The sequence below is a fragment of the Alexandromys fortis genome, unplaced genomic scaffold, assembly GCF_014885135.2.
Source record: "Alexandromys fortis isolate MF-2015 unplaced genomic scaffold, M_Fortis_MF-2015_v1.1 scaffold_45, whole genome shotgun sequence".
Classification (NCBI taxonomy): Eukaryota; Metazoa; Chordata; class Mammalia; order Rodentia; family Cricetidae; genus Alexandromys; species Alexandromys fortis.
In genome coordinates, this window is record NW_026067926.1 from 5,433,715 (window position 1) to 5,452,989 (window position 19,275).

At 45.1% G+C, this 19,275-nt stretch overlaps 1 protein-coding gene across 1 annotated transcript in view; it reads left to right on the forward strand.

The window, feature by feature from the left end:
• Dnah3 (dynein axonemal heavy chain 3) overlaps positions 1 to 19,275 on the forward strand; it is a 171,033-nt gene that overhangs the window by 56,136 nt on the left and 95,622 nt on the right. The window contains exons 25-32 of the mRNA XM_050143254.1: positions 3,401 to 3,602; positions 4,618 to 4,710; positions 6,159 to 6,269; positions 9,871 to 9,985; positions 12,586 to 12,784; positions 14,961 to 15,069; positions 15,263 to 15,376; positions 16,083 to 16,259. Of these exons, the coding sequence (XP_049999211.1) occupies positions 3,401 to 3,602; positions 4,618 to 4,710; positions 6,159 to 6,269; positions 9,871 to 9,985; positions 12,586 to 12,784; positions 14,961 to 15,069; positions 15,263 to 15,376; positions 16,083 to 16,259 (1,120 nt within the window). The remainder of the gene's footprint in view (positions 1 to 3,400; positions 3,603 to 4,617; positions 4,711 to 6,158; positions 6,270 to 9,870; positions 9,986 to 12,585; positions 12,785 to 14,960; positions 15,070 to 15,262; positions 15,377 to 16,082; positions 16,260 to 19,275) is intronic.

The following is a 19,275-nucleotide window of genomic DNA, read 5'->3' on the forward strand; positions in this document are numbered from 1 at the left end:
ACTGGGGCCTCCCTCCGAGGCCATATGTAGATAGAATTACATTTTTCATGTTAGATTTGAATTACATTCCAATCCTGCTTCCCTGTTCGCCAAGAGATGGCATCTAGGAATGAACATGTCTCCTTAGCCATATCATCTAGAGCGAAGCTGAATGGATTCTGTAGGGGTTACATCTTCACTTAGGCCAGTCAATATTGTTGTTTCTGTCCAGGAAAGGGCATAATAGTTACGATTAAGGCCTAGTGTTTAGAGCTAAAGAGATATCTCTTGAGATCCGAGATTTTCTATTCATTCTTTGGAAGACCTTCAACAGATCTGGGACTTGGGCTCTCGGGATGAAATTGAGATAGGATAACACAAATGACTCTTAGTTCTTTCATTTTTCTGTGCAGGTCAATGAGCTACATATAAAACGGAAGTGTTTGGGAAACATCAGCTAGTTTTTTGAGCATTAACATTTATAGCTCCTGGTACAGTAATTTTCATAAATATTTATCTTTTTTTCCATAAAAGTTAATGCTTTATGTAAAAGTCAATGTGGTTTTAGAGGGCTACTTCTGAGGGATCTCATTCCTGCACATCTATCCATGCCAAGTTCCCTGTGGCCGGTCACTCCGTGTCATTTAACTCAAGGCTGTAGGTTTGCACGCCTATAATCCCAGTACTTGGTAGGCAGAGGCAGGAAAAAAACAAGAGTTCAAGGTCATTTCTCAGCTACAAAGTTGAGGGCCAACTAGGGCTACATGAGATTCTACCTCGAAAGGCATCGACGAGAAACTGTAATGTGGCTGGACACGAAGTTTAGTTCTCCACTCTCCACCAAGAAGAAAGGATAGGGTTTTACAGTTACACTGGCGATGCTTTGGTTTATCTGTGGGAGAAATTCCCTTGGTACCTGCTCAGCACGGTGTTCTCTGATAACTCTTTCCTCATATTCTTTATTTTCTTTGTCTTATAGTCAATAGCCATTTGGGGCCATTGTGTGTTATTTTTATTTTTATTTTATGTGCATGGGTGTTTGGTCTGCATGAATGTCTGTGCACCCCTTGCATGCCTGCTGCCCAAGGAGTCCAGAAGAGGGTGTCAGATCCCCGGTACAGTTGCGAGCATTCATGCGGCTACTGGAAATCAAATTTAATTCGGAAGAGTAGCCAATGCTCTTAGCTGCTGAGCCATCTCTCCAGACCACCACTGAACATTTTAAAGTGGCTCAGAAAGTGAAGTTTTAATTTATTTAATACTATTTTTTTAACATAAAGAACTACTTGTGGTCAGTGGCTCCTCCTTTAGACAACACAGACAAACACAAACAGTAGAAAAAATGTTAACTTGGAAGCACACCATTGGGAAGAGATTAAACTCTGGAAACCTCCTGAGGTTTGGGCTTTTAAAAATATTTTTATTTTATTTATGTGTGTCATATGTGGGAGCATGCCCATGAGTGCAGGTGTCCACAGTGGCCAGAAGAGGGCGCTGGATCCCCTGGAGATGGAACTACAGGCAATTGCCAGCAGCCTGGTCCTCTGCAAGAGCAGAGCACACTGTTTGTTAATCACTGAACCATCTCTTCAGCCCCAAAGCCTTTAGTTCTAGCCTTTTGCTGCCATTCCTAGTAAGAACAGTGATAGCCAACACTAATACGGCAGTTACATCTTGTGCCAGGATGCCACACTAAGTGATTCATACTTAGGTAATCTTTAGAATAATCCTATAACAGTGGGATCGTTATGATTATCTTGACTTTCTAAGTGAGAAAACAATGATTTCCTCCCCCGCCCCCAGGAAAGACAAAACTGATAGATGTCCAAGCTGCAATTCAAACCCAAGGAGTCTTGAAACGATACTCAAATATTTAATATCTTTGAGATACATTTCTACCTGAGTTAAACACACATTACCACTCATGAAAATATCTCAAGAGTTTATGCATTTTTTTGTAAAATAAAATCAATCACTTTTACTGAATACTTCGAACTGTTGGTGATAGTCACGTGAACCAGTTTTACCTTAAAAATACAGAAAGCTAAATGATTTTACATTGTTACTCTGTCTTTGGGCCTTGCACATAATAGAGATCAATCACCCAACTGAGTATTACTTAGAAATGGTAGAAACTGACATCCTCGTTAGGTACTGATCATTGAGTCAGCCTAAAAGGAGTTACTGAACCCTTCCTACCCTCTCAATACCATGTATAGTATATCAGTTTGTTTTGCTATGTAACAAACACTCCAAAATTTAGAGGCATAAAACAACAGTCATTGATTTAGCTCACGGTTGTATGGTATGGCACATTGGGCTGAGCTTAACTTAACGGTGCTTCTGTTGGGAGCTCACTCAGTGTGACTAACAGTCAACCGGCAGTTGGTCCTAATCCTTTGCCTGGTGGTTGGATTTCTGCTTCTGGGCACTAGGAAGGTTAGCCTACGTTTGTTCACAAGGTCACAGGAGCATCAAGAGTGCCAATGATAAGGTCTCCTAATGTTTAAGGCCTGGACATTGAACACATTTGTGTTCACTAGATTCTGCCAGCCAAAGCAAGATAGAGAACTGGCCTAGGATCAAGAGATGCCAAAATCAATTGTTCCCCTTAGCTTGGGCTGGCACCATGGTCTTCATGAAACACTATGGACAACTTGTAATCCATCATACTAAGTAAGACTATAATCCCATGGACCCTTTCTTTATAGAATTTTCAATCTCAGGTTCATAAAAGAGGCTGATGCCTTGAACATTTACTTTTGGGGGTTTGGTTTTGCATCTTTAGAGCCTGAGCAAGTGGGGAAGTGGCTACCACCTCCACTTAAAAAGAGGTCTCCGGCTGCATAGAGGTTCATTACAAACACACTATTTCTATCTGCTGTGCTGGATTTCATAAAGGCATGTTCGTGCAAATATATAATGTACTTCACACACATTTTCATTTCTATCTTTAACTTTTTCTGGCACATCTAGAGACAAGAAAGACAATCTCCTCTTATCTAGAGGTTCTTGACAGTGACTGAGTGCTAGGGTCAGTCGGGATTTAAGACATTAAAGATTTCCCCAGACCTTATCAGATACATGGGACCCTCTGGGTGCTTGGACCTCAGCATTGGAATTCTTAGGAGCTCCCTAGGCGATCCTGAAGAGCAAGCGGTGCTGAACTCAGCCGATCATTCCCGTCCCTGCAGTGAAGAGCTGATGCATGCCTACTCCTGCTCTTTCTCTTGCTCTCTGAGTCAAAGTGATCTTTCACAGACCAGACTGGTGATGGAGGAGAGGAGCCAAGCCCAGGAAAGACCTTGGGATGCAGCTGGTAGTCACCTGGGAGGATCTAGCGGCCAGGAGCATCCCCTTGTTGGAAAAGTGAACCCTCGAAAGAGCTCCTGGTGACAATACTCTCTTTACTCTGAGCCAGGTTCTTCTTCCTGTCAAACGATGAGCTTCTGGAGATCTTGTCGGAGACAAAGGACCCACTCCGGGTGCAGCCACACTTGAAGAAGTGCTTTGAAGGAATCGCCAAGCTGGAGTTCACAGACAACCTGGAAATCCTGGGCATGATCAGCTCAGAGAAAGAAACTGTTCCATTCATACAGACAATCTACCCAGCAAAAGCCAAAGTAATCCCCTTGTGTGTTTGAGGGGAGCTCTCTTCTTCACAGCAGAGCAAACTGGAGATGGGGGGTGTTCCCTGGGCTAAGCTCTTGGGCTCCAGTTTGTGGTGTAGAACATTTGGGGTCCAATACTTGTCAACTAAATCATTTTTAATAGTTACTCCATCTTTCTGGGCCTCAGTTCACCCGTCTCTAAGATGGGGATTATACTGGAGGCCACGGGACAAATAAAACTGGAAAGACCTTGACTAAAGATAACAAACGCAGTAACAAGAATCAGATTCCAGGTGACCTGGTGACGCTTTCAGAGCCCAGGTAAACAATGACCCACTCAGAGGAAACAGAGAATTGATGAGAAATCTCACACTACCTAACCTGTCTTTTCAGATGTACACTCTTTGGAGAGAGGGGGGATGCAGGGTCTCGTTATTTAGGCCTGCCTCACCTTAAACTTGAGGTCCTCCTCTTTCAACTTCCTGGGTGCTAGATTACAGCCAGTGCTGCTACTCCAAGCCATTTGATAAGGAGTAAAATTTAAGTGATTGCCAGTCCTGTGGGAAAGAGCAGCACCCGAAGAGGTGATACTGTTCTTGCAGAGGACCCAATCTCAGTGCCTAGCATCCCTGTCAGTTGGCTCCCAACTGTCTGTAGCTCCAGTCCCAAGGGATGGCATGCCTCTGGTCCCCGCAAGCGTTTGCACTTACAGGTACATATTCGTGCATAGACATGTATGCATACACATAGTTTTAAAATAAAATATAAAAGGAGAAATTTATTAATTAAAATAAGGATTTCATTTGCCTCCTGAGAAGCTGCTGGCTTGAGGAAATGACTTGAACCTAGAGGAGACACACTTACTAGAAAGCTGTTAATAAGCATAAAGCAATTGGTCCAAGAATATTGGCCCCAAAAGGCAGCAATCCCCCAAGCCTGCTCCAAAGAGAGATCAGAGCTCCTCCCACGGTCTCTATCCAGCTTTGATTGACAGTTGGTGCCTCCTGCTGTTTCTATCTCCCCACAGGGCATGGTGGAAAAATGGCTGCAGCAGGTGGAGCAGGTGATGCTGGCCAGCATGCGGCAAGTTATCGGCAATGGGATTGAAGCATACGCTGAGGTAAACGGGAATTAGCGTCCCTATGCCAGGGCTTTGGGACTGGAGAGAAAGCTTGGGGGAGTGGTCTGGATGGGCCAGTTCACCCGGGCCTTGACTGTACTCCTGAAACCTACCTCTCTGAGCCTCTCAGGGACCTTTGACCTGTGAATCTGAGGGCAGTGAGCATTTTCCTGGTGGAGTTAGCTGGTCGAAGCAGGGATGGAAGAGAAGAGTTACCTAGGTGATGGGGGTGGGATGGGAGTAGGGGCTTTGCTTTCTGTCACGTGGAACTGATGGCTCCATTTAGTTCCCCTTCCAGGTGGGCATTCACTTGGATCACCTGCGAGTGACATTCTAAGCCTCCCAAAGCCTTAACGGAAACAAGTATGACCCAAAGCCTAAGAAAAAATAGCCTATTGTGACAAATCTTCAGCAGCCAGCCTCTAGCCAGGCTCCCGTTAGCAGTGTCTGAGTTTTGTCCCCTCTTTAAGTGTGTGCCTTACTTCCAGGCCCTACCCCGTGGTAAGACTCCGTCTATCAAACAAACATGTGCACCTAACACCTTTACACAAAGGTTCTAAAGACCAGCCTGGCTGTCCCACATGGCAGATTCCAAAATCTAAATTCCATTTTCCCTGATGAATTCCGAGTCACAGAGCAAGAGCTGCCAGTGTGAGGTTAGCTATCGGGAGTCCTCACTTTTTCTATGAAAGGCCAAGTGAACACCCCCACCTCTGTGAGCCAGACTCTGGCTGCAGTACCTAACTCTACCCCACAGCACAAAAGCATCATAGACAAGATATAAATGACAAACATGACTGTGTTGTAATAAAACTATGTACAACTTCAAGCAGACTTGATCCACAAGGTCCCATGGAGCCCAGGCTGGCCTCAAACTCACTATGCAGCAAAGGACACCCTTGAATTTCCCATCCTCCTGCCTCCAACTCCCCTACACTGGTATTATAGGCTTGTACCACCAAGCCAGGCTGTACCCTGATCTTAAGTTTAGGAAACAAAAGCTAGGGGAAGAGGACTTAGCTAAGAAAGCATGCCCCAGCACCATGACATAACACAGCCACTAAAAGATGAGGATTGAGTGCTGGCCAAACACTACCTTGGTCACATTTAATAAAAGTCTTGGAGTGATGAAATCATGCAGCGTTGAAATTGTTTTGTTTTCCTTTTGCACAAACCTGAGGGGCGGGGCAAAGACATAAATCACTAATCCCAAGCCTGGCATGGGTGGTACACACCTTTAATCCCGGTATTCTGGTGGCAGAGGCAGGCAGAGTTCTGTAAATTTGAGGCCAGCCTGGTCTACACAGTGAGTTCTAGGATGATACAAGGGGATTTTTGTTTTACCATTAGAATGAAGTGTGTGGGTAAAGTAGGGAGTAGTTGTAGAAGTCAATTTAAATCACACATGAAGAACCGATTCTACAGTCAACACCACTGCTCCTTCCCAGGTCCCTCGTAAAGCCTGGGTCTTGCAGTGGCCTGGCCAGGTAGTCATCTGTGTCTCCTCCATCTTTTGGACCAAGGAGGTGTCTGAAGCCCTAGTTGAAGACACCTTGCCAGTAAGTGAACACACCTTAAAACTTACAGAGGAGAGCCAACATGAGCTAGGATAGAGTAGTCATTTGGGTCATTTAGAACAGGGGTCGCAGAAGTCAGAGTTGTCATGGAGACAATGAAGTGGGAAATCTGGATCTGGGGATCTCTTTGGAGCATACTGCTAACCGCGTGGGTTTTCCTATGTAGAAATTCTGAGCGGCAAGATGCTAAGTGTAACCAGCTCTTGCTTGCAGGGGTTACTTGGGAGACTTTCCAACAATTCTCCTCCTGGGGACAGGAGGCCGTGTTTGCCTCTTTATTTCTGCTACCGCCCCCTTCTTTCCAGCCCCAATCCCAACTAAGTCCCCCGTCCCCAGCTCTCCCTTCTGCTTTCTCTGAGAGACCCGGTGTACTTCCCTCCTGCATTTCAAGCTGATGCCAAGGCTTCAGAGCACGAGACCAGGTGGAAATGACATCTCATCCCAACACATTTACTCGTTGGCTGTGTAACCATGAGCAACTTACCAACCCGAGTGCCAGTCATCTGTAAATTTCAAGGAATTGTCACGTTGAGCCATGGTGTGACGGGAAGATTAAACAGATGCGAATGAACCAGCCAGTGCTTAGATACTAAGCTGTGAACTCAATAGGGAAGAGGCCGTGTTTGTTCTCTTCCCAGTTGTGTGGTTTCATGCAGTGTTGAGCACATAGTAGGTGTTCACTAAATATATGCTCAGTGAATGAGTAACAGCTCCACCCCAGCCATAGATAATTCTCATGATTACCTCGCTAGACACCTGAGATTTGCCTATGGAATCTTGGCTATGGACCAAAACATTTTAAATTACTATGATTTGCTAAGATATCAAAATGAAAAGATTGGTACCTACCCGAAGCTAAAATTTATGGAAATCAATGTGACTAACGCCTAATACAGGGATGTAAGTTTCATTCATGACATTGTTGCAAACTTCAGAAATAGAAAATGTCTGACTTTCATAGATGCACGTCTATGCTCTGATTTGTTTGTTTTTAACCTGTAGACAGGAGACAGAGAGGAAGTTTCTCATCACAAACACACACACACACACACACACACACGCACACACTGGATGGTCTTCTACAGGAATCAGGTGCTGTCACAAAATATCTATCTTCCTACCCATTTATGTATCCATTTATCCACTTCTTCATTCCTTCATCCATCCGTCTGCTTATCTCTCTATTTATCCTTCTGCCTATCCATCCATCCATGCACCATCCATCTATTTATCTATCATCCACTTATCCTTCTACCCATGCCTTCCTCTCTCCCTCCCTCCATTTATCCATCTCCACACCCAGTTACCTATCTGTTCCTCCAGCCCTCTCTCCATGCGTTCATCCATACATCTACCCACATGGTGTCCACTACGTCAGCTGTCCACTCCCCAATCTCTCCACCCATCTTCCATGCAGCCATTCATTATCCATTTAATAAATGCTGGCTTAGTGTTTGCTTTGTGCGGAGACTGCCACTAGGAAAAAGTCACTAGAGGTAAATAAGGTAATCATACCGTCACTGTCCCGTGGATTCAGAATCAGTCTAGTAAGGGGGCTAAAAAGGCACTGGCTTAGAACTGTGATAAAGAAGGAAGAGAGATACAAGAGGCGTGGGAGGAAAGAGGGAATCAGAGAGGGGCTAGGGTTGGGGATGATTTCCTGCAAAATTATTGTCTAAGAGAAACTTAAGCTATGAGTGACAACTGGCCAAGTAAAAAGGACAAGGAAGCTTGTTCCAGAGAGGAATTAAATGTGCGCAGCTCTGAGATGAAAAGCGCAGGAGACTGGGGTGGAAGGCGTGGTGCACTGCAGCAACCTCTTAAACGTTATTTTAATGTTTGCAGTATCAGTCCACACAAAATTGTCGAAATTCAAGTTTTGACAGGTTTATCTGGACAGGACATCTGTATACATTGTCATTTACAGCAACATCGCATGATAAATGAACTGATTAGCATTGTTTCCCCCAAATCCTTCCACTGCCTCAACTCTGAATATTATAGATTGCATTCCTATCTTGGGCTAAGTACAAATTCCAAATTTACATACAAATCCAGTAATAGTACAATTCAGCTTAACATGCGGGAAAGTAATTACTTAACACATTGGTAAAAGGCCGGATCGTAAGTTGCTGCCATGCCATCGGCACTGTGTAAGCCTGAGGATGCTCTGTCACCTCTCTGGAAAGAAGGCTGACTCTGTCTTGAAGCTGTAACTAACCCATCTGACAAGCAGCAAGGAGTCTCAGCTTCTTGACGTGTGCTGTTGTCTGGCTTGGAGGACAGCAGCAGCAGTAAGGCAGGCAGGGGAGTTCCAGAGCACCGTGGGGCATCTTCCTCTCCAAGGGCTTTTCAGACAGCAGTTCATGGACAGTGGAAGCAGAAGGGACCTCTTTATTTCTACATGCTGGGCACTAAGAATAGCACCACCACTTACGGGGTGCCTTATGCATATCAGACATTGTACCCATGCTTCTCACACTTGATCTAACCCTCAGGGGAGCTTTCTGGCTTAGTTGCAACCTTACGAATTTCACACACCTGGAGGCTCGGCGCGCTCCAAAGCACACAGCGAGAAAATTGAAATGGTGGAAGCTGATCTCACGTGGTCTCTATTTCTCATATTTCTTTTTAAAATTAATTTTTACTGGTCTGCAGAGTGAGTTCCAGGACATCCAGGGATACACAGAGTAACCCTGCCTCAAAAAAAAATTTTTTTTAATTTTTTAACCTCTTCATTTTGAATACAAGACATATATAATGTCACAAAAATAAAACAAAGAATTCTCATATACCTTTTATCTAGATCCTCAGATGTGAACATCAATCAGGGAGAACCAAAATATAATGATCCAAATCAGGAAATCAATAATGACCTATTACTGTATAGACCTTTTAACTTTGCCAATTGAATTGTTGCCCTGTTAAAGGTCTAACCTTTTCCTAAGCCAAGACTCTGTCCAGGGTTACATGCTGCATTTTTTCTCCTCTTCATCTTTGTGTAAGTGAAGTAATGTCTTCCTATGTAGCCCAGGCTATTCCCCTCCTACCTCAGTCTCCCAGGGGCTGTGATTCATGGGTAAAGATAAATGTCCCACTCATCTGTCCAGCTTGTCCTGTTTCCTGTGTCTCCTTTATCTGAGAAAGTTTCTTTTGCTAATTCAGGACTACTGCACACTCCACATATAGCAAAAACTCACCCATTTTAGCACACAGTTCTGTGTTTTGACAAGTGCATACAATCATGTAAGCACAGTCACATGCAAAACCAGGAACAGTGCTTCGTCACCTGAAATGCCTTCCCGCCTCACAGTGAGACTGTCCTTACTCTAAACATCCACAATTGTGCATGTCTGCCCCGGAAGCTTTGTCTTTCCCACACTGTTATAAAGTAAAGCAGGGTACTTGGCCTCTTTTAATTAGAAGAAGATCCATCTTGAGGTTAATGTATGGGGTGAGGATAAGGATGGTTTGAGGGGAGACATCCAGGTCTGGCTCAGACCTTTGGATGCCAGCCCTCAAGATGGGAACCGCTGGAGGAGAATCCACTTTGACCACACGTTTCTTCCTGTGGCCCGGCCAGGACTTTCTCAAGAAGAGCAATGACCAGATCGCAGAGATCGTCGAGCTGGTGCGCGGGAAGCTGAGCAGCGGGGCGAGGCTCACTCTCGGGGCCCTCACCGTCATCGATGTCCACGGTAAGAGTACAGACTCTTGGTGTCGCTCGGTCCAGGAAAGGCAGCTGGCTAGGCACGTCATTTGAGTCTCCTGAATGGGACGCCTCAGGGCTTCCCAGTCCTTCTGAGAGCACTGAGGACCCAATGCCAAAGCCCCTCCCATCACAGCGACTCTGCTAAGCAGAGGCACCAGCTGGGTGAATGATGGCCTCCTCCTTAGCACGGCTGATGATGCTGAATTTTCACCAGGTGCTGAGCTTTGCGCTACATGTTTACATTTTCTCATTTGCACAAACATTTCCCAGGCTAAGAGCCCGTGGTTAGAAAGAGATAACTTGCTGGGAGACACTGCATTTGGAAGTGGCAAAGGCGCCTCTCTCTGTCTGCTTCCAAACCCAAGGGGCTGGAAATTGGCAGCTGTGCAGGGAGAGGTAGTGAGAGACAACGCCTTCTGCTCCTCTTTAAACAAAAGAAAACAAAGGAGGAGGACAAGGAGGAAGAATTGGGGTCTTGATGGAAAACAAACCACCTCCACACCCTTACTTCATCATCACCAAGGAAACTGGGGCTGGACCAGGCTGGTTGCCTGGGAACGAGGTCTTTCTTGCTCATAGATCAGCTTACTAGTGTGTCACAACATCCATTCCCTTAGGACTGGTGCTCACTTCAGTCTGACCAGGCAGAGAGATCAGGAAGAGAAGTGGGGGGGTTCTGTTCCTCACATGGCCACACACCCACCTGGAGGGGGTGATGAGTGCAGGCATGATTATCGCCCGGAGTGGCTAGGTTCACAAACACATGTATGCATGCACATACATGCACTTGTGCGCACACTGCTCGGTGAGGACAACTCCTAGGTGGTCCCACATGCAAACCTGTAGGAGTCCACTCACAGATCTCAACAGCTCTCATCCCATGAGCACCTACGAGCCAGTTAACGATTCCTACAAGCTCATATCCACCCTTCGACTTCAGGAATCATCACTGTCAGTAACTTAGCTCCAAAATCCCAGGAGAGAAGGAAAGGAAGCCAATAAATGTATTACCCAGCTGCTTCCTGAGGCTGGAGGTAAAAACACCTCTACCCATGAATTTGTGGGATACTTTTCCATACCATCTCAGGTCAAAATGACGCCAGTGTCCTAGGGTATCCTAGAAGCCTGGAATGGGGCCCAAAAGGTCATATTGAGAATGTGTGAGCACTCAGGGTGACTATCTTGCAAAGTCTCTGGGTCACCCCCACCCTCGTCCACATGAATTTCAGAATAGTAACATGAAGTAATATTTCTATAATATTTTATATGTTGGAGAGTTCTCTCTGGTTCTGCCCCCCCATTGTGTATCTGTATCTGTGCATACAGTGTATTTACTTTGAGTCCTCCTACCTATTCCAGGTGATATAAGATACTCTCTCTTCCAGATTGCTCAACCAAGAGACAGAGAAGTTTGAGTAACTGTCCCAAAGTCACAAAGCTAGTTCATGGTGGAACCAAAATTTGAACCCACGTGTATGGGTTATTTTCCTTGCTTTTGCAACAAAATATCTGGCCAAAGCAACTGAAGAAGGAAGTGTTTATGCTGACTAACAGTTTGAGGGTTCAGACCACCATGGTGGGGACAGTACAGCAGCAGAAATAGGGGCCAAGTAGTCACATCCACAGCCAGGAAGCAGAGAGCAGCAAACACCGGTGCTCAGCTAGCGGTCTTTTTATGCAGTCCAGGATAGAGCCCATCCCAGGGAATGGTGCCCCTCATGTTCAGTGCGGGTCTTCCCTGTTGCTTTCCTTTTTAATGGTTGCTGCCTTTTACACTATGGCTATCCTCATCAGCAACTGAAACTCTGCCACTACCAGTGGCAGTTTGGCTCCAAGAGCCACTGCCTGAAGAAATTCTGTTCCCTCAGGCACCGACTCTTTCAAAGATACAACAGGAACTTATCTAAGTCTCTGGCCCACTAAAGAACTAAAGATTCAAAGGTTGAGGTAGACTCCTGCTCCCCAGAGAGGCTGAATAGCAAGCAGCTCACTCAAATCACCTCCTCAAGTCTCCCAAGAAATTCTCACGCTGATCCTCACCCCTCCTCATAAACCCTTCTCCACCTGGCTCCTCCCTACGACTTCCTGTCAGTCGCTGAGGCAACCTCCTGACCGCAGGTGAATTTTATTTAATCAAACAATTTTTGCATGATTAAACAGATGTTCCAGAGCGTAAACAAAAGTAACACACCTTAAAAGAATATTCTACAACACTTCCCCTTTCAATTAACCTAATCTAGACATTCCTTTTAGGCATCCCCAGAAGCTTGTCTCTTTAGGAACTCTAGACTCTGTCAAGCTGACAGTCGGTACCCTACACCAGGCCACCTGATTTCAGGGTGCACATTCAGGACCTCCGCTCTACTTCCTGACAGAAGGCAGCACAGTCTTCCTTGCCCCTAGGAAAAAGCAAACTCCAGCTTGGGAAAGCTCCTGCAGGCTGGAAGTAGACCAGGAAGATGCCAGAACCTGAGATAGCGTAGGGTCTGAGGACCTGGATAGCATCCTCTTCTGCCTGAGGAGTCTGAGAGGATGGGCAGTTCTGACACCTCTGTGTGCGTGTGTCTCCGCATGGTGTCCCCTTAGCCCGTGACGTGGTGGCCAAGCTGGCACAGGATAAGATCACCAGTCTGAATGACTTCCAGTGGATTTCACAGCTGCGGTACTACTGGCAGGCAAAGGACGTTCATGTGCAGATGATAACCACAGAAGCCTTGTATGGCTACGAGTACCTGGGCAACTCCCCCCGCCTGGTGATCACTCCTCTCACAGACCGCTGCTACAGGTGAGCTCTGGAGCCCTGCGTTGAAAGAATGGGAAGAGAACGTAGGAGGGAAAGGCACTGGGCAGGTCACAGTGTTGGGTTCCTTACCCTCTACATTTCAGTTTCACACTTCAGAAGATTGCCCTTAGTTGTCAGCACCAACCACAAATGGAATAGGCCGGGAATGGAAACCCAGTGGGAATCCCAGTATGGACAAATACACCAGAACCAGTTAGCAGAGAACCGGTGTGTGAGTGGGACAGTCACAGGTTGCTAAGGGAAAAGCTCAGCAATAGCAAAACTCAGTGTACTGTCTGGAGAGCCCGGGGCCATGTGACTGGAAGGTCAGGACCAGACAAGCAGGGCTAAGCATGTGGCCCCGAGGGACAACATTTGACTAGCAAGCAGGCAAGGCCCTGCCGTCCATCCCCAGCACTGAGGAAAGTCCAGTGCAGAGAAGGAGCTTCTCTTTGCGCAGTGCAGTGCTTGGCCCCTTTCCTTACAACTCCTAACATTAGGTCCGCTAACTTTCCAATGTTTTTATACTCGGATTTTCTAGGTGTCTGAATTATACTATACACATTTTTCTAGATTTGTTTAGTACAAAGCTAGACTGTAAAAATATTTCCAAGTGTTATGCTTTAAGATTCTTTAAATTTTTCCAGTCCTGTGTGTTCTTTTCATTGGCCAGAATACACTGCATTTGTGAGCGCCCTGTCTTGTCTCCCCACCGACCTCCACTTCCTTTTCCAAAACATTTTTCTACTTTAATGTCTTTCTCTCTCCCAAATCTGAATTCCACACACGGGGAAAACTGAATCTGGCTTATTTTGTTTAATATGGCAATCTCCAGCTCCTTTTATTTTCCTACCATCGACAAATTTTCCATTCTTAAGACAGAATGAAATTTTCTTTATCTATTCATCTACTGGCGGGCATGTCTGCTGATGTCTAACTTTGGTCTGTAAACAGTATCACAGCAAACATGAGCGTGCAAACACCTCTGAGGTCCACAGGCTTTGATCCCTCTGGGTGTATACTTAGCAGGGCTATCACTCAATCACAGTAGTGGTATTTTCAGGTTTGTTTGAGGCCCCTCTTGAGCAGCCACACACATTTAACGTTTCATACCTACAGGGTGCAAATGTTAAATTCCCCACCTCCCCACGCTTATCCTTGCCAGCTTTCGTCGTTCGGTTTTTTGAGGATAGTCATTCTGACTTGAGTGAATTTGGACTTCCTTAATGACTAAAGGCACTGACCCCCCACACACACACTTTGACATTTGTACCTCTTTTGAGAACTGTCCATTCAAATCATTTGCCCATTTATTGTTAATCCTTATTTTCTGATTTTAATTCCTGTTTCATTTGTTCTGCTCATCATCCAGCAATTTCCTTTTGGAAATACGATCTGTTGCACAGCCTTCAGGACTTCAGCAAGCTATAATAAATGACACACACGGCAGAGTTGATTATGACAGTAAGGAAATGCCCGTCATCTAACATGACCGTCAGTGCTCCCCCTGTGCTGGGAGCAGCTCTAATCTACTCATTCATCAGAGCCCTGACTACCACACACTAGTATTAGCTGCAGTCATGAAGAACAGTCGTGACTCGAATGTGCCCCTGCACCATGCATGGCATCAGCTGACCTGAAATCTAATTAGAGCTGTGGAAGCGAGCGCAGAAAATAACAAGTTGCTGTGTCACTGCCGTCTAAAAACGTATTCCAAGGGCTTTGGGGCCCGTGTCCTCCTTCATTTCTAATGCCTGCCCAGCACTCTGCTCTCTCTCTGCAGATATGAGCTGTAATGTGGTTCCTAAGCTCAGGGCATACTCCAATGGGACACATGGATTTTTTGTCTCCCTTCCATCAGTGTTGGTGAGCTTCGGGATGTAGGATTGGAATATTTTCCATTCCTATTTGGTTCACTTAGATACCCCTAAGCATCCTATTATTCATCCAGTCATTCTCTCAGGCAGCTGTGTATAGGTGGCCTCGGCCATGCACCAAGCACTGTGCTAGGCTCTGAAATTACAAGGCTCAACAAAACCAACTTTTTACAATGGTGATGTATTGATCATATTATTGAAGGAGACCTCTATTTACAGAATTCAAAGTAAACAAAATCCAGGTTGTATCTCAGGATTTGAGACACTGTTTTGTTTTTGGCTTTCTTTGCTTTTCCTCTTAGGACTCTGATGGGAGCTCTGAAGCTCAACCTTGGAGGCGCTCCAGAGGGTCCAGCAGGGACAGGCAAGACAGAGACCACCAAAGATCTGGCTAAAGCTTTGGCTAAGCAGGTATGGAAGTGCCACTCATCTCTGCCCTTTCTTCCTACCTCTCTCTGGACCCCAAGAGCAAGAAGTTTGAGACAATTTAGCCTAACAGGCAAAGGGGGGCCCCAGTTCGTTCGGTAGAATGGGAGAGAAGCCTGCTTATGGTTCTGATTACTTGGTTATGAAGAAATTTACCCTGAATCCTCCCTCTTTCCAGTGTGTGGTCTTCAACTGCTCTGATGGTTTGGATTACAAAGCCATGGGGAAGTTCTTCAAGGGGCTGGCCCAAGCTGGAGCATGGGCCTGTTTTGATGAATTCAATAGGATTGAGGTAACTCTCCTTCTAGGGGACATAACAAAGGGGTTGGACGTGAAGCGGTCTTTTTCTGAGTTCTCAGCTCTTAAGAATAGCGTCTGTACATCTTCTCTATGGCCCTTGCATGGAGTAAGTACTTAAATATTAAACACAAACAGCTGCAAGGAGACAGCATGTGTATTTTAAACACATCCAACCCCCCGATCGTATTCATCCATTCGCTAACTCCTTCACAGGTTAGGTGGGCAGCTAGTGTATGTCTGTAACTGTATAAGTTCATGGAGGTAAAGATGAATAAGAGATGATCTTGCCTCTTAAATGGTTGCAACCCAATAAAATGAATAAAAATTAAACAAACAAAATATGACAGAAGTCTCCAGTAGTGGTAAAAAATAAAAAAGACACATCACAAAAAAATACATAATTGAATCTGTTCAGAGTAGAAATCAGAAACGTAAGCAGTGAGATTTGAACTGGTGGACAGTGAAAGCCTCTTGGGGGTCAAGCACCATGCTAAGATAAAGTACTATGGAAGTGTTTTATACACACACACGACACCACATATACACATGGACACACACACGCATTTCCTTGCCAAATCCCCAAATTATGCTCTTCGTTAAGAGTATAAAGGTCTAGTTCTCAGGTGGCTGAGGTCTGTCCCTGCAGAGTGAGGAGGCAGGCTGGCAGAGCACACCCCAGTGGGGTATTCCTTCCACAGGTGGAGGTATTATCAGTGGTAGCCCAGCAGATTCTCAGCATCCAACAAGCCATTATCCGGAAGCTGAAGATGTTCATCTTTGAAGGCACCGAGCTCTCGCTGAACCCAACCTGTGCTGTCTTCATCACCATGAACCCTGGGTATGCTGGCAGGGCTGAGCTGCCGGATAACCTCAAGGTAACTGTTGGCCTTGATTTGATATAGCCTAGATGTATTTATAGTGTAGAAACTTCTAGGTGTATACTGCTGAAGATCTCCCATACTTAGCCTAATAGTAGGAATAGCTAATATTTCCAGTGTAAGATAATATTTGATCTGAGACCACCTCCCCAACAAGGTCTTACACTGAGGAAGAATTAATACATAAAGATGAATGGCAATGAATATCAGTGAAACTATAGTAAGAGGCCGTGTTTTGATTATCTACAGCGGTCAGACAGCTGATATAAAGAGATGTCAGCTAGGCAAGGTAGAGAAAGGTGAATGCTAAGGCACCAGTTACCTCTTACCTCCAACCTACTATTGCTAAGAAAGAGTTGTTACATTGTTTCCTTCCAGGGGAGGATGGAAAATTTAGCACTGTTGAAATCATCTAATCTTCATATCCTGCAAAAAGACAATAATTAAGAGTCAAACAAAGATCATCTATTTAGGAAAGAACACCAAATTTCTTTTTTATATGTTTTTTAAATTGTTTTTATTGAGCTATATATTTTTCTCCACTCCCCTCCCTTCTTCTCCCCTCTCTTCTACCCTCTCCCATGGTTCCCATGCTCCCAATTTATTCAGGAGATCTTGTCTTTTTCAACTTCCCATGTAGATTATGTATGTCTTTTTTAGGGTACTCATTGTTGTCTAGGTTTTCAGGAATTGTGAATTATAGGCTTTTTGTTGCTTTATGTCTAAAAGCCACTCATGAGTGAGTAATATGATATTTGTCTTTCTGGGTCTAGGTTATCTCACTCAATATGATGTTTTCTAGATCTATCCATTTGCCCACAAACTTCAAGATGTCATTATTTTTTTTTTTCTGCTGAGGATACCAAATTTCAATGCAGAGAACTCTGGCAAACTTAGGTTAAACCATATTGATCAACTCTCTTTATTACTAAACTAGTAAAACCCCAAGTCATCTCCTTTCTAAAACGTACTGTTCCAACACACCCGAGGGAAAACAAGAGTCTGTGTACCCAGCGCCTATTGTTGATCTGGCCTGAGCTACAGACACCGTAGCATCCACAGGCCCTGTCTCTTGTGGAAGAAGGGAAGTGCCTCAGAAAAGGATGAAAGAGAGACAAGGAAAGATGGCCACTAGATGGCCTTGGGATGCTGCTTTCATGGAAGCACAAATCCAAAGGATATAAGCTGATTAGGTCTTCTATGGAAAGAATGTCTGACACCCAGTTGCTTGAAAAGAGCCACCACAGAGAGAAAGACTTCTAGGCCTTCTTCTTTGTGGATTTCTCCACCCTCTTAGAGAGAAATGATAGGCGAGATATGACCACACCCTCATCATCAACTTTAGTACACGTTGATCTACCTGCTAGACATGAATTATGATTAGTATCCAGGCAAGCTTGTTCAGATAGACCACTTTGCTCTCAGAGTAGAAAACAGGCAAGAAGATCTTTCAAGTGCTCCTCCCTGTAGGTTGATGTCCTTGTTTGCTTTCTTTTGCTGTGATAGAACAGTGACCACAGCTACTTGAGGGAGTGGCACTATTAGGAGGTGTGGCCATATTGGAATAGGCGTGGCCTTGTTGGAAGAGGTCTGTTACTTTGGAGGTTCTCATTTATGCTCAAGCCACATGCAGTATCTCAGTTTACTTCCTGTTGCCTGAGTCAGAATGTAAGAACTCTCAGCTCCTTTTCTAGCACCATGTCTGCCTGCACACTGCCTGGATTCCCACCATAATGATAATGGACTAAACCTCTGAACTGTAAGCAAGCCACCACAATTAAATGTTTTTCTTTATAAGAATTGACCTGTTTCTTCACAGCAATTAAAACCCTACCTAAGACAGGTAGGAAGGGGCTTATTTAGCTTACACCTCCATGTCATGGTCCGTCTTTGAGGGAAGTCAGGGCACAAAAACTCAAGCAAAACCCCAGGGCAAAAAGGGAAGCAGAGAGTGTTGAGGGAGCACTACTTACTGGCCTCCCCGGCTCACTCAGCTACCTTTCGTTTATAGCTCAGGCTAGAATGGCACTGTCCCAGTGAGCAGGGCCCTTCCCCATCAATCAGAAATCAAGAAATGCCCCATAGACATGCCCACAGGTCATTCTGATAGAAGCAATTCTTTTTCTTTGGTTTTGTTTCTCGAGATACAGTTTCTCTGTGTAACAGCCCTGGCTGTCCTGGAACTCACTTTGTAGATCATGCTGGCTACAAACTCACAAAGATCCACCTGCTTCTGCCTCCTGAGTGCTGGGATTAAAGGAGTACGCCACCACTTCAATGGAGATCCCCTCTACCAAGGTCTGTCTAGGTGAACTGACATAGGCTAGTGGGTGTCAAAGTAGAATTTGTACTTCATTTCCCTTTCTCATAACTCAGCTGTTGTAATGATCTTTGCACTCACCATAGCCAATAGCTGTGTTAGACATGTACAAAAACCCCTCATGAAACAGACATTATAGGGAGCAGAAGGAAGTGTGAGGAAGCCTGCATTAGTCCTGGCCTTCCAGCTGGCTAACTGTAAGCATGAGGCAAGCTCCTTCTCCTCTACATTCTAAGATAGAAAGAGAGTAGTAGCTGTTGTTCTAGTTAGGGTTTCTGTCATTGTGAAGAGACGCCATGACCATGGCAACTCTTATAGAGGAAAACATTTAACTGGGGTGGCTCAGAGCTTTAGTCCATTGTCGACATGGCAGGAAGCAAGGCAGCATGCAGGCAGGCTTGGTGCTGGAGAAGAAACTGAGAGTTCTTACATCTTGTTCAGAAGGTAACAGGAAGTAAACTGAGATACTGGGAGAGGCTTGAGCATATATGAGACCCCAGAGCCTGCCTCCACAGTGACACACTTCCTCCAACAGGACCACACCTACTCCAACAAAGCCACACCTCCTAATAGTGCCAGTCCCTTTGGGGGCCGTTTTCTTTCAGACCACCACAACGGGCCACATTTGTTTGTGAACACTTCACTGATACTATATCATTCGTTCTCAGCTATTTCTACAAAGGGCTAAAGCTG